Genomic DNA, 13,301 nt, shown 5'->3' on the forward strand with positions numbered 1-13,301 from the left:
CAGTTAAAAAAAAGCATATGTGTTGAAGGCATCACCTTGTGCTTTGTATAATATCTATGTGTAACAGTCTCATTACTCAATTACTCAACACAAAAATAATAATAATGCAAGACCATTTAAAGGTTTCAGTCACTGAATACGTTTCAATATCTCTTCATTGGCATCTGTTTCTCTGTTGAAAGACGGGAAAAAGTTTGGTTCACTTCAAAGTATTAATATTTATAAAATAACTCATGTAAAAAAAAGATGTCAAATAATATTAAAACTAGCTGTTTTGAGCTGAATAAAAATTGCTAATTTGTTAGGACCTTTATACCTGTCAGGCTGTTGCTTTGGAGGCATTTATATGTGAATATATGTAAAACTAGTTTAAACACAAATCTGGATATATTTCAGTTGTGTAAAATAATATCCAAACACCTAAGCAGACATAAACTGTAAACACTTGAAAATACTAACAAACAAACAAATAAAACTTTAAATCTAGATCTCAAGAAACCAATCTTGAACATGAAAAACAGATATTTTATAACATGTATACACAAAAATGCCAGTTGATAAAAGAGATAGCGAGGGCTATTCAGACGCTGTCCTCTAACAATTACAAGGCAATGGATGGATGGTCATGCATGTCATAGTGCTAATACATTTTCATATCTAATACATAAATAATTTTTAGCGTTTCAAATATACACTCTTCTAACATAGTTCTAAGTCTTCATACAACTACAAATTACATGATAAAATAAACAATATATCAGCAGAGACACAGTGACCTGAATGATTTTGGCACACCAGATATCCAAAAATCTAGACCCACTGAAGGATTCAGCTCACTTTGGGACAGACTTCTTGTCCATCTGGATATCTGTGTTATGGCCGTGATAAGCAACAGCTTATAAAAAGCTGAAGGAGGATTTAGTGCAAAACTAAAATGTTGCAATACAGCATGCAATGAAACCTGCAGGTAACATCTCCTTGCCATTACATGTATGACATCAGAGAAACAATGCTCAATAATAACACTTGCTGGGAACTAATCACACCAACCTATCAGGGCTCGCAACTAAGTAATACTCTTTAAATGATACATTTTTGTAATATTTTCTGATAGTAGAAAAATAGCTCAACAGCCTCATTAAACATAAAATTAGGAATTTGTGCCAAGGATCAAAATATTTAGTATTCTCAAAATGAAAGTAGATGTTTCACACGGGTTCAAGTAACTTAAATGTTCTGGCTGTTCTACAAAGGCCACATAAACTCTCAAATATGCTAAATTCCTAAATGTCCTATACATACACACACACACACACACACACACACACACACACACACACACACATACATACATACATGTATGTATGTTTGTATGTGTGTGTATACATATATATACATATACATATATATACATATACATATATATACATATACATATATATATATATACACACATATATATACACACACACACACATATATATGTATATACATATATGTATATACACATATATACATATATATGTATATACACACACACACACACACACACATATATATGTATGTATATACATATACACACACACATATGTATGTATATATATGTATATGTATGTATGTGTATATACACATATACACATACATATATGTGTATATATGTATGTATATGTGTTTGTGTGTGTATGTATGTGTAAATATGTGTGCATGTATGTATGTATACCTAAAATCTTCCTTGCCTTGAATACCAGACAGAACCATTGGAGTAACAGAGGTAAAGCAGTGAGAGACTGCAAGCTGAGTCAGCAAGTGGTTCTCTCCCGTGCTCAGAGGAAGGAAGGCCGTTCTTATTAAAGTTCTCCAGGTTTCTGGTTGCAGCTTGCACACACGCGCACAGGATGATCCCAGCCCCGCGAGGGAACCGGCCGGCGCTCCGGGGAGCACTCGTCACATACTCCTTGGCCACAGGCACGGCAGTGGTGCTTCGACAGCTTGGCAGTGAAGTCACGTTGGCAGTTGTGGCAAGACAGGATGTCCTGGTCAGGCACCCAGTAGGCAGGTCGGGCTGCATCTTTCACTAGCCCTATAACATTTAACAAAAATACCATACGTTATAAAATTACATTTGTTGCAGAGAAGACCAATGCCTCTCCCATGTTTTAGTGATATGATCAGTTAGCTTAGCATAAAAAGTGGAAATGGTGAAAAGCTCATCTGGGTCTGTCCAAATGTAACAACTTATGACTCATAGCCCCTCTATAGCTCACTAATTAACACTTCATAATGCAAAGGCTTTTTAGTAGAAAAGTGTAAATGGAAAAATTACAACCTGCGGTTTATAGTCCAGTACATAACCACTATTTCCTAAAATGTTGCATTACTCCTTATTTAATCCTATGGCCTTATACTGATTCATGCTGCAGTTCATAGATTTGTTTGCCTTCATCACTCTTAACTTTGATAACTGGTTTAACCATGGAAACATTGCAAAAGATCTGGATTTAAAATGATTAGGCTAATATATCAAATTTATTGTTATATTGGGATAAAACCCTAAAGATGAATGATCACATTTTAAGGAAATACCACATATAATTGTGTAATTGCTGTTAAGTTAAGTTTTCAGCAGAATATCAGATTATAAAAACCACATTTATGTGTTCCTTTTAACAGTTAAAAGTAAATGTAGGTACATGCTACAAAGTCCTAATGTGAAAATAAAAAGCCTGGTAGATGTTAGTACAAAGATTTAAAAAGCTTTGTTTGCATTGTGTGTTTCAATGAAAGAAATAATAAAATTGGCTGATAAATCAAAGTGGAATCTACGTAAAAAAAATCTTTTGGGCTCAGTTGGGCTCTCTTCCAGAGTACTGAAAAAAAATCCCTGACAGCTGTTTACAGACGTATGTTGTGTAAGAAACATCTAAAGATCTTATATTTGGACTAAAATGGCTGAAAGTCTAAATTAGGAAACTTCATGGAGACACAGGCACTGTCAAAGTTAGTTTTAGGCTGAATAACTAAAGCCTGTAAGAGGTTTTAATTTTTTAACACCTTTTGATGACAAAAAAAAAATACAAAGAGAAACAGATTCTGTATCTGAAAACCATACACATCATAGTGATAATACATTTTTCATCTTTAACCCATAAAGAATTTTCAGCCTTTCAAATATACACACCCTTTTAACATAGTTCTAAGTCCCAGTAATAACATTTGCAGGAAAGTAGAAAAAAGTAGCTAAGCAGCCTCATTTAGCATAAAATTAGGAATTTTAGTATAACTAGAGTGGAAGTAGAGGTTTCACACTCATTTGAATAACTGAAATGTTCTGGCTGTTCTACAACGGCCACGTGAACTGTCAAATATCAAATCTCAAATTGTGTGTATGTATGTATGTATGTATATATGTATATATCTAATGTCTTCTTTGCCTCGAGGAACAGTAAGAGAGGTATTAAGCAGTGACTTTGCAGTGACAGGAAGTTGAGTCGGTGAGTTGTTCTCAGAAGAAGGAAGGCAATTCTTATTAAGGCTTTCTGTTTTTTTTGTGTCCTTAATCAAGCTGAGAAAATAATTATTCAATGTCATTTGTCTGACTTTATTTATCCAATAATACTGTACATAAACACAATAAGCCTCTGCCACTAGAGGGCATTCTATCTTTACACTTACATTTATACATATGACAAAACATTTTACTTTAGGCTTTGTTTTGGATTTATACTTACCAAGTGGGATATCAATGGCAGTAACCACAACCCCTATGGTGTTGGTAACGGCCTCTCCAACCTTCCTAGCAAGGGTCCCACCGTCTTCCTCCTCAAGCTCTGCTTTAAGTATTTCAAGTATTTTCAAGAGCAAATATGAAGTCACAAGGTATCCAACATTAATTGCTTTATAACATGCAAAAATGAGTACAGGATATCTGACTTTATTGAGGAAGTATGTGTACCCGCATATGAAGCTCTCTCCTCAAAGCAGATGTCGCAGACTCTGACAGGGACAAGACCCCAGCCTCTCTCGGGGACGGGTGCAGCTTTAGAGGAGCATCCGTCACAGAAGCCCTCCCCACAGGCACGGCAGTGATGCTTGGTGTCATTGTCCTGGAAGACTGTGTGACATTTATGGCACACCTTGTACAAAGGAAAAACAATAACAGAAGTTGTTATAGTTCAAGAGTTAGAAAATAATAGAGACATATTTATTCAAGTTTTATCTTGTGACCTAAAAACATAGACTGTGTAACAGGTACAGGACAGCACATAGATCAAACATCCCTCTGGACACCAAAGTGTTGACTTGGCTGTCGGTGCCGGTTGGCACAGGGTGGAGCTTGTGTGTCACTCACCAAGACGAGGGAGTTGGGTTTCCAGTAGGCTGGGGCGATCTGATCGGTCAGCCAAGAGGTGACAGCCTTGGCAGGCTTGACACTGAGCTCTGACACTGACTGGGCCACAAGGTTGACTCCATCTAGAAGACGCTGTGCTGCATTGCTATTGTCCTTTAAAAACCCATTTGACTGCAAAGAGCAGACAGTATTTTAGTAAATAAGTGGATAAATGGTCACATGCAGGAATAACTGTGGATCTGCATTACTGAACACATTTTTTAAAAATCTGATAAATTAATTAAATAGCACGTTTCTCTTACCCCTGGCCATACATGCTGGATCTCAGTGCGGACAACCGTATCCACAGGATCCTGATTTCCATACCAGTACTGACGGCTCCGATAAATCACTCCACAGTTTGGACATTCAATAACATACCTATGCATGCAAATAAAAGCTCAGCTTCTGTGAAAATATAAATGTTTGAGGTATTATTTGCTTTTATTTGCTAGTGTGAATGGAAAATTTAGATGTAATATTAGTCCAGAACACTAAGGCTAACATGAGGTTGTGTAATTATAAAATTCAGCCGCCTCTTACCCAGACCAGGCGTATTTTGCAAGGCCCATCCATGGAGAGTCTGAGGAAGCTGAGGTCTTAGGGATAACTATCACCTCTTTCCCTCCTTCATAGCAAGCCTGAGATGATGTACCAACAAGGGGTATTACATGTTACTGGTACAGAAGAAAGGTCAGATTTATTTTTGTGATGCATGTATGCCACTGTTTTTACCTTACAGGTGAAAATGCGATTATCATACTGAACAGAATAACGACAGCGATGCTTTGCCTCATGGCATATTCCTTCTCTCAAGTGGTTCATGCTGTTCTTGCAGCCAGATCTGGTGGGAAAGTAATACGCCAAAATGTTAAAAATTCAAAGACAGTAAGAGAATAAAGAAGAGATGATATTGGGCACATTTTCAAAAATGGCAGAAAATACTGACCCACAACTGAGACAGAGGCTGGAGCAGGTGAAGTACTCATCAGGAAAGAAGCAGCTATGGGCTACAAGCTCACCTGCAATTTCCCCATTGAAGCGCTCACTCAAAGCCTGCACAAGTGGAGCCGCAGATAATAATACCATAAAATGTATTGAATTAAAGCTCAGGTTTGGACTCACAACAACAAACAGACAGTCCTAAACTTTAGGCACTACCTGAAGGGCTTTGAAAATAACCACAGGGGACCGTGGGGAACGTGTTGTGTTGTTATCGAGGAGCTGGTCCAGTTTATTTTGCAGGCCACGAAAGTCTGTAGGGGGACTAAGAGTCTGTGTGCCCCAGTACTGAACAGAACTGAAAGCCTCAGGAAAACGGGTAACCTTCCTGAAACGCTCCAATAGCAGCCGATCAACAGACTCTGATGATTTGTCTAAAACAAGACACACAAAGAGGTTAGCCTTATCATAATATACTGTAGATATTCCATTTGTATTTGCCTATAAAGTTCATCAAATATTGTGCCAGGAGTCAAGGTGTCAAGAATCTTATTGTACCAGTCATGTTCACAAAAAAAAAAAAAAAAGGTACTAGATGAAGCTATGAGCAGTGGTTTGTTTCGCTACATTTCTACAGAATGTTAAAACCAACTTGTGGCACTGCAGAGAACAGTGAAGCAACATTGCTGCATAGAAATGGAGCACAGAGTTTATACTGTACAGTGCACCTTGCCAGCATTTACTGCATTCAGTCATGATGAAATATGACAAAGGTAAACTTCTCTTCCCTCTACACGTAAGAACAATGAAAAGTATTGGTTTAACAACTAGACTAAAACATGTAAACACTTGCAAAAACTGCCTCTGTCTTGCACATCTGTGTTATCCAAGTGTCCAATCTAAAACAGTGGGCACATTCTTCTTCTCAGTCTACAGGGTTTATAGTTATGATGCAAAAAGAAAGAAGGAGAAACATTGCAGGCTAATATTTGCTAAACCTTTAATTGTCTACTATGTGTAACCCTTTATTTAGTTTAAAGGCATAGCATGTTCTGTCCCTCAGAGTGATCCAAATGTAGATTCATAGTTAAACACAAAACATGCACTACTCTACTAAATTTTCTACATTTGCTAATAAATGTGTAACAGATGAAGTATTACATTGTACCCACTACAATGTATTTCATAACACAAGTTTTGAGATATTTTACCTGAACCAAGCAACTTAGTGTGGACTGTCTCATGGAAGATGACCACTGCTGGGCCCAAGGTAGACAGTGGGACATCCAGGCCACAGCGGGCTGTTGTGGCCTTCAGCTCCTTGGTGAAATGCTTCAAGTAGGCATCTGAGGCATCTCCAAGGAATTTGAAGAGGTCATCATGAAGACGATCAGCATGGGTGCGGTAAATAATGAGGTCCGAGATAGCAAGCACTTTGAGCAAGAGACGTGTTCTCTGGCCCTGCTTTGAACTGTTCCCAAGCAGCCCCTCTGTATCAATGACCACTACTTTGTGGATGGGGTCAAATGCCGCCCACACTCCCACTGTACAGGACTCTTGTGTAGGTGAAGTCTTGAAGACCTCTCTCCCCATAAAAAAAGTGTGGTTGAGGGTGTGGGATTTTCCCTCTCCTGTGTTACCAAAAATAGACACAACCTTCAGCAGCTGGTCAGGGTTGCAGCTCAGACTCTTCACAAATGAAGCTTCATCTTTTATCTTTGGAAAAACAGAGGAGAGTTTCTAAGTTAAAAAGTTGAAACTGTAGATTTGACAAATTGTGCTAGGAAATAAGACTATGACACATTTTGAGCAACTCACCTGCATTTCTTCATTCTCATCCACCAGGAGAAAACTAGAAATCTTCTCCATTAGTTTTGCTCTCTGAAATATGGTCTCATCATCTGTTTGGGCAGCAGACATAACAGAGGTTTGAACCAAGTTGACCTCTGCAGGTTTGGGTGGTGGGGGATAAGATGTGAGTTGGTGTTTCTTCTTATTACCTCCACTGTGTGTACGTTTTTGACAGTCTTGGCACAAGTTAACTTTGCAGTTCTGACAGCGGACCACAGATCTACTGCGTTTTCCCTTGTCTCCATTAACTCCTTTACAGTTGTCACAGTAAGGGACATGGCCAGGACCTATCTGAACTGGCCCAGAGTTCTTCAGATGCTCCTGACTGTGGAGCTCACAGTGAAGGCTCCTGCATTCATCACACTTAAATGCAGTCTCCTCAGAACCACCACAGACATAACTTTCTTTACATATTAGATTAGTATTAAATCCCTTTTCTGAAGATGAGCCATGCCCACTCATTGTTTACAAGGTAAACTTGAGTACAATTAGTGCTTATTGAGACAGCTTTGACAAGCTGTTTCCTGCAGCAGTAATTGTAAAAAGAACATATGATGATACTTGCAGCAAAAACAATGACTAAATCAACTTAAAGCTATAGCTGCATGCTACCAGGGCTAGTGATGAAGTGACTGTAACTAATGTTAAACTGTCTGAACAATTATATATAATATTTAGCAAATGTTGTTGGGCAGCATACATTTCAAACATATAAAACTACTTTAATCGTGTAACTTATTGCAATTAATGTTGAGGTAATGAAGTGGAAACAGAATGATTACAAAATAATTATTTTAACACTAACAGCTTGTTCGTGCTTTCAGTTTATAAATAATCTTCACTATAATGACATTAAATATATTAATGCTGGGCGATTAAAACTTTACAATTGCACAGAAACGTGTAGCCAGTACCAACCCAGACAATGAACTCTCCCTGAAATGATGAATGTGCAAATGTTGATGCTAACAACGGGCTAGCTAACACACTGACCATTAGCTCCCCACCAAAGCCGGTAGATGGTTTGGCACAAGAAGAGAAATAATGAGCATACAGCTGGCCACTTTAGACGGGGAGCTTCAGTATTTCTTTCCCCAAAGAAAAGGTACAATCAGCGAGCTAGCAAGCCCTAACAGTTCACAGCCGTCCAAACAAGCAGCTAGCTTCCAGTCTGTCAACTGGGCTGTAACATATCAACAAAAACATCAGCCCGTCGACGTCAAAGGCTCGGATATCCGCGGACTCTTTCACTAAAACCCGAGGGAAACCAATGCGATTACGTTTAGAAGTCTTTCAATTTTGTTACTGTATTTAAAGCCCTTCCGAGCACTGTCATTGTTTTGTTCTTCAGCCCCTCCCCGGCAGATTTCTTCTGTAGCTACGATATTTTGTTGCCAGGTCAGATCAGCTGATCAGATTATTTCAGTCACAGGGTCAGAGAAGAGTAGCGTGCGGTTGCATGATGGGAAACGTTGTTCTGAAGTTCCTCTTTGTAGTTCTATTACCAAAATGTAGCCTTTCAACCTATTATGTAGTTATATTGTATAATATAATTACATTTTCTGAATGCTAGTACACAATAACTTTTATTGTCATGTCAACACAGTTACATGAATAGTTTTGCAGTAGTTTGCTACCAATAATGAACTTAACATTTTTGGGGACTTATAAACAAGATCAGTAGTTTGGATGTAAAGATAAAAATAAGAAAAAGAAAGATATTAAAAACATATAATTGTGTATATAATATTAAAAAACATGAAGTGTGTTTGAGTCCATTCCCTGTACTATATATCATATACATTACCATGGAAACATTATTATAAGATAAAAAAAGGAGCAGAAGTACTTCAAGATTAATAAGCTCATTGGGCATGTAATGTGTCCCTGTACTCTTCTGTGTAATGAAAATAAATAATAATATATAGATGTAAAATAACATCACATTTGAGAGAATCAATAATGTATTCTTCCAATTGTGTTTGTATTTTGATTTGAAAAATTTGGCAAACCTTAACAAAAATAAAAACAAATTCAATAGAGTTCCACAAGGTTGGGTGTTAAAAGTAACTGCTAGAGACTTGCCTCAAGATAAGCTTTCAAACAGAGGACAGTTTTAACAGGCCTTTGTCTTGTAAACTAGCACTTCAAAGTATCAGCATGAGACCATTGGTCCCAAATGCCACTTTGTGTTTTCCCTCCATTTCTTCACTGACAGCATTTCTACTGCAACATATACACAATGGATTTTTTTTTGTTTTTTTGTTTAAATGTTAATCACAGCAAGAAAACACATTATAAAGCAACTGAATATTTCACAGCTTTATTACAAAGTGTTACCATACACACATACAGTACATACATAAAAATATCAACAACATCAAGAAGCACATACATAGTCTAAATGCAATACATTCTGCATGAATTGTGAATTGCCTAGTGCACAATTCTGATCCTGCAGAAGTTCCTAAAATGCATTGTTTGCAATACAAATCTGAAAACTAACAGCATTTAAAATAGTCCCTCTACTCTTGAATTCTAGGTCAAATGAATCTGAAGATCTTCCTCCATCTAAAATCACAAAAAGTCTTTAGACGTTTAAGCAGACTAAGACTTTTGGATTTTCTGCCTGTGTGCTTGTGCTTAATAGCTGCAGATATAGCATAGTCAAATACATCTTTGAGGTTGTGTTGTGTCAGGGCTGAACACTCCACATAGTCATGAGCTCTGATCCTGTGTGCCATCCTTCTCGCCTGGCTAAAGTTCACTGGTTTTGTCTTCTGCTGGTCCAGATGAATAAGGATGTCCACATTGTGACAAAGGTCTGATTGAGTTCCAACCAGAACAATGGGAGAGGTCAGGTTGCCAGCACGAATCTGTGGGATCCATTTGGAAGATATGTTGTCAAATGAGACAGGGCTGACCAAGCTGAAGCAAAGGATAAAGACGTCCACATGGGCAAAGCACAGAGAGCGGAGATGGCCAAACTCCTCCTGTCAGATCAAACAAAGGGTTATGAGAAGCAATGCATTAACCGGTCCACTGAAGAAATTGTAATGTGGCAAGAGACAGTTACCTGTCCAGCAGTGTCTATGAGTTTAATACGAGTCGGAGCTCCATTCACATGAACTAAACCTGCAAGTCAAGTAGAAATAACTATTCATTTTATGGTTCAGGCAAACACCCGTAGACCTTCAAAGAAATAACTTTTGCTTACCCGTAAAAACATCAAAAGCTGTTTGGCTGTACTCGCTGTTGTACCCATTGAAGATGTAGCTGACAATCATGCTTGACTTCCCCACAGCTCCATCACCAACCAGCATGCAGCTCAACTCTTCTCTCAGTCTGTGTGGTTTCTCATGTCTCTGAGAGGCATGTGCCATATTTCCTCATGTTATTATTACTCCATTAGCCAAGCAGATTGAAAGTCCATGCAGGGGAACAGCGTTACTGTAAAAAAAAAAAAAAAACTCTTCACCCCCAGGGACTTGTTACTTCCAATAAAAGCAGGAGGACACCTCGATTTGAAAGAACAAAGTCGGCCAATCAGATGACTGATCCTCAACACATTGACTGTTTCTGTTTGATGCAGATTTACATAGTCACACCCACTAAAACACTGCCAAAGGTCAGCAGATCTCATTACCTCAAATGCATATAAAACTTAAATAAATGCTAACTTTCCTCTGCAGACTCATTGTAAAAGCTTAACATTAACCCTAGAAAACGAGGCCTTGAAGTGCGCAAAAATTACGTCATTTTCTTTAAAAAATTCCACTATAAATATACTGCCGTGCCTTTTAAAACACAGTAATATCAATTGGGAACGCTGTTCGCAGTATCTGGTGTAGTTCTACCCAGGGTCAATAGAGGGAAGCGTTGCTCCAGCGTCAGCACGTTCACACTCACCTTGTGCTTCATCTACAAGCTTCTTGGTTTTGCTTGGTTTTTCAAAAATTCATAGACAAATTATCAGCTTTTCATAAAGTGCACAGCTGCTTTGGCATTTGTGGATGTTTCGTAATATCTTTCCACGCTCTTTAAACATGCTCAGACGATCAGTAGCTCAGGTATCAATCACAAAAAATGCATTTACCAACATATTTTTTTTGTGTGTTTACTATCAAATTTACAGAAGGTACCCAAAGGCAGCTTTGCTTACTCATGTAAAAGGACAAAAGGCACAGCCAAGGGGCCATTGTTTGACTGTCACCAGCTGCAGTTTATAGCAGAAACTTCATGTGCCATGATTTATCCTCTCTTTCCGTTTGACACGGTTTGGCAATGCACACAAATAATGTTTTATTTACTGATAATAAACTTCTCACAGACCCCCTTATTACAAACACTAATAAATCTAAAACCTTTAAAAAATACTAATTACGAACATGCTCTGTGAAGTAAATGATAAGACTGGAGTTTAAATGTGAAGTAAATGTCATTCTCAGCCAGTCACCCTGGCTGACCCACACCCACCTTTGGTGCTAAGAAGATATGTGATGAACAGGTGATGAGTCATGGTCCTTAAGATCAACCCTTTCATCATGATGCAGATTTTTGTGCATGGACCCAGATTATATGAATTACACTCACATTGTCATAATGGTAACAATAGTAACATTCTCTTACTCTATATTACATTTTGCTTTATGGCTTACATGTTTACACTATTGGAGACACCACTGTCCACATTTTCTGCTACACAATATCACAGCTGCGGCTTATAAGAATTGTTCAAGCACTGTAAGATGTGGTTTTGGAGAGCGGGAAACATTTGGGGTGAAAATACAGCTTTGAACAAAGTGTTGTTCCTTATCTGTCTGAGCCTGCAGGAAACTGTGCGAGTATTGTGTTGTAAGGTCTCTGCTTCCTGTTTGCCGTTGTTTCTCACTCACTAATTCTCTTCTCCCTTTCTCCCCCCCTTTTCCCACCACCTGCACTGTGAGTGATAGATTTTATTCCCTGTGGTAGGAGGACAACATCTGGTGCCCAACACACATCGTGCTGCCAGTTCGGCTCCCATGCTACAACTCTGACAGCTGTGAATCACAATGCTGTTCCTTAATCCAAGGTAAATGTCAAACATAGGAAACTGGCTTTTAATATCTCTCCATCCTAAGAATCTCTTCCTGTAATGACTTCTTTTTATCATCATAAAATAACCAGTAAGCAGCTCTTTAATGTTACAAAAACAAACACAGCTAAATGCATTTGCAAAGTTTGCATCTGTTTCACGTTGTGCAGTAGATGTCAGCAGTGTGCCGATGGTGACAGTGGCTCAGTGCTGGGAGATGGTCAGTGTTGGATACTGTAAACATCTTTTGTGTCTCCATTCTCACGCTCCATCTCTTTGCATGACTAGACAGGCATAGATTTATAGAAGTAATCTGCTTAGTAAGGGTGCCTCAGCGTATGCAGCTTAGGACAACCCCTGATACTCACACACACACACACACACACACACACACACACACACACACACACACACACACACACACGCACACACACACACACACACACACACACACACACACACACACACACACACACACACACACACACACACACACAGACGCCTCAAAATGCTTTCCACTCATGTTGACTGACTCCTGTACATGTATGCAAAGATGGACTCTACCACAAACTCTGAACTAACAATATGATTGTTAGAAAATAAACATTCACTAACTGAATTTCCTGACATATATCAAATGGGAGAACAATAGAAAAAATCTGCCAGATAGGTGTTAAAAGATTATGGATCTCCCTAAGCCACAGATCAGTATGGCTCATTGCAGACAGGACACAAAACAAGTGGCTGACACAGAGATGATGCGATAAACAAGCCATTTGCATAACATTTTCTGCATAATGTCTCTTTAAGTAGATATCCTCTAGGCTCTTAAGTGATAAGGATTTAAAGGAGGATGAGAGCTACCACCATGAGACGCCATGTAGTGGCAACACTTTCTCTCCGTCTTTAGTTCCTAGGTGTGACTGTCACATCATTTTCTCAGTGATACTGTTTGCAGCCTGAAGTTAAATGGTTTGAACTGCTTGCATTAACACATAACCAACAACTGTGGTGGCTAAATTTGAAGCCTTGTTTCATTTAGGTTCT

At 38.5% G+C, this 13,301-nt stretch overlaps 2 protein-coding genes across 4 annotated transcripts; both read right to left on the reverse strand.

Moving 5' to 3' along the window:
• Positions 1-452: 452 nt before the first annotated feature.
• On the reverse strand, positions 453-8,568 carry LOC137101589 (zinc finger FYVE domain-containing protein 1-like). Of its 3 annotated transcripts, XM_067480200.1 has the most exons (12): positions 7,330-8,568; positions 7,148-7,230; positions 6,541-7,045; positions 5,549-5,763; positions 5,337-5,443; positions 5,123-5,231; positions 4,931-5,028; positions 4,651-4,768; positions 4,349-4,519; positions 3,953-4,133; positions 3,729-3,830; positions 453-2,080 (listed from the first exon to the last, which is right to left on the reverse strand). In XM_067480200.1, the coding sequence occupies exons 1-12, from the start codon at positions 7,640-7,642 to the stop codon at positions 1,848-1,850; spliced, it is 2,235 nt and encodes a 744-aa protein (XP_067336301.1). In that variant the 5' UTR covers positions 7,643-8,568; the 3' UTR covers positions 453-1,847. The 3 variants fall into 3 exon arrangements, with proteins under 3 accessions (XP_067336301.1, XP_067336300.1, XP_067336299.1); XM_067480199.1 differs by having other exon boundaries at positions 3,729-3,827; positions 7,148-8,568; XM_067480198.1 differs by having other exon boundaries at positions 7,148-8,568.
• A 991-nt stretch (positions 8,569-9,559) lies between these two features.
• LOC137101565 (rho-related GTP-binding protein RhoV-like) lies at positions 9,560-10,588 on the reverse strand. The gene is made up of 3 exons (XM_067480142.1): positions 10,398-10,588; positions 10,257-10,315; positions 9,560-10,173 (listed from the first exon to the last, which is right to left on the reverse strand). Exons 1-3 carry the CDS (start codon positions 10,561-10,563, stop codon positions 9,724-9,726), a joined length of 675 nt encoding a protein of 224 aa, XP_067336243.1. The 5' UTR covers positions 10,564-10,588; the 3' UTR covers positions 9,560-9,723.
• Between the last annotated feature and the right edge of the window lie 2,713 nt (positions 10,589-13,301).

Source organism: Channa argus, chromosome 16 (genome assembly GCF_033026475.1).
Source record: "Channa argus isolate prfri chromosome 16, Channa argus male v1.0, whole genome shotgun sequence".
Taxonomy (NCBI): Eukaryota; Metazoa; Chordata; class Actinopteri; order Anabantiformes; family Channidae; genus Channa; species Channa argus.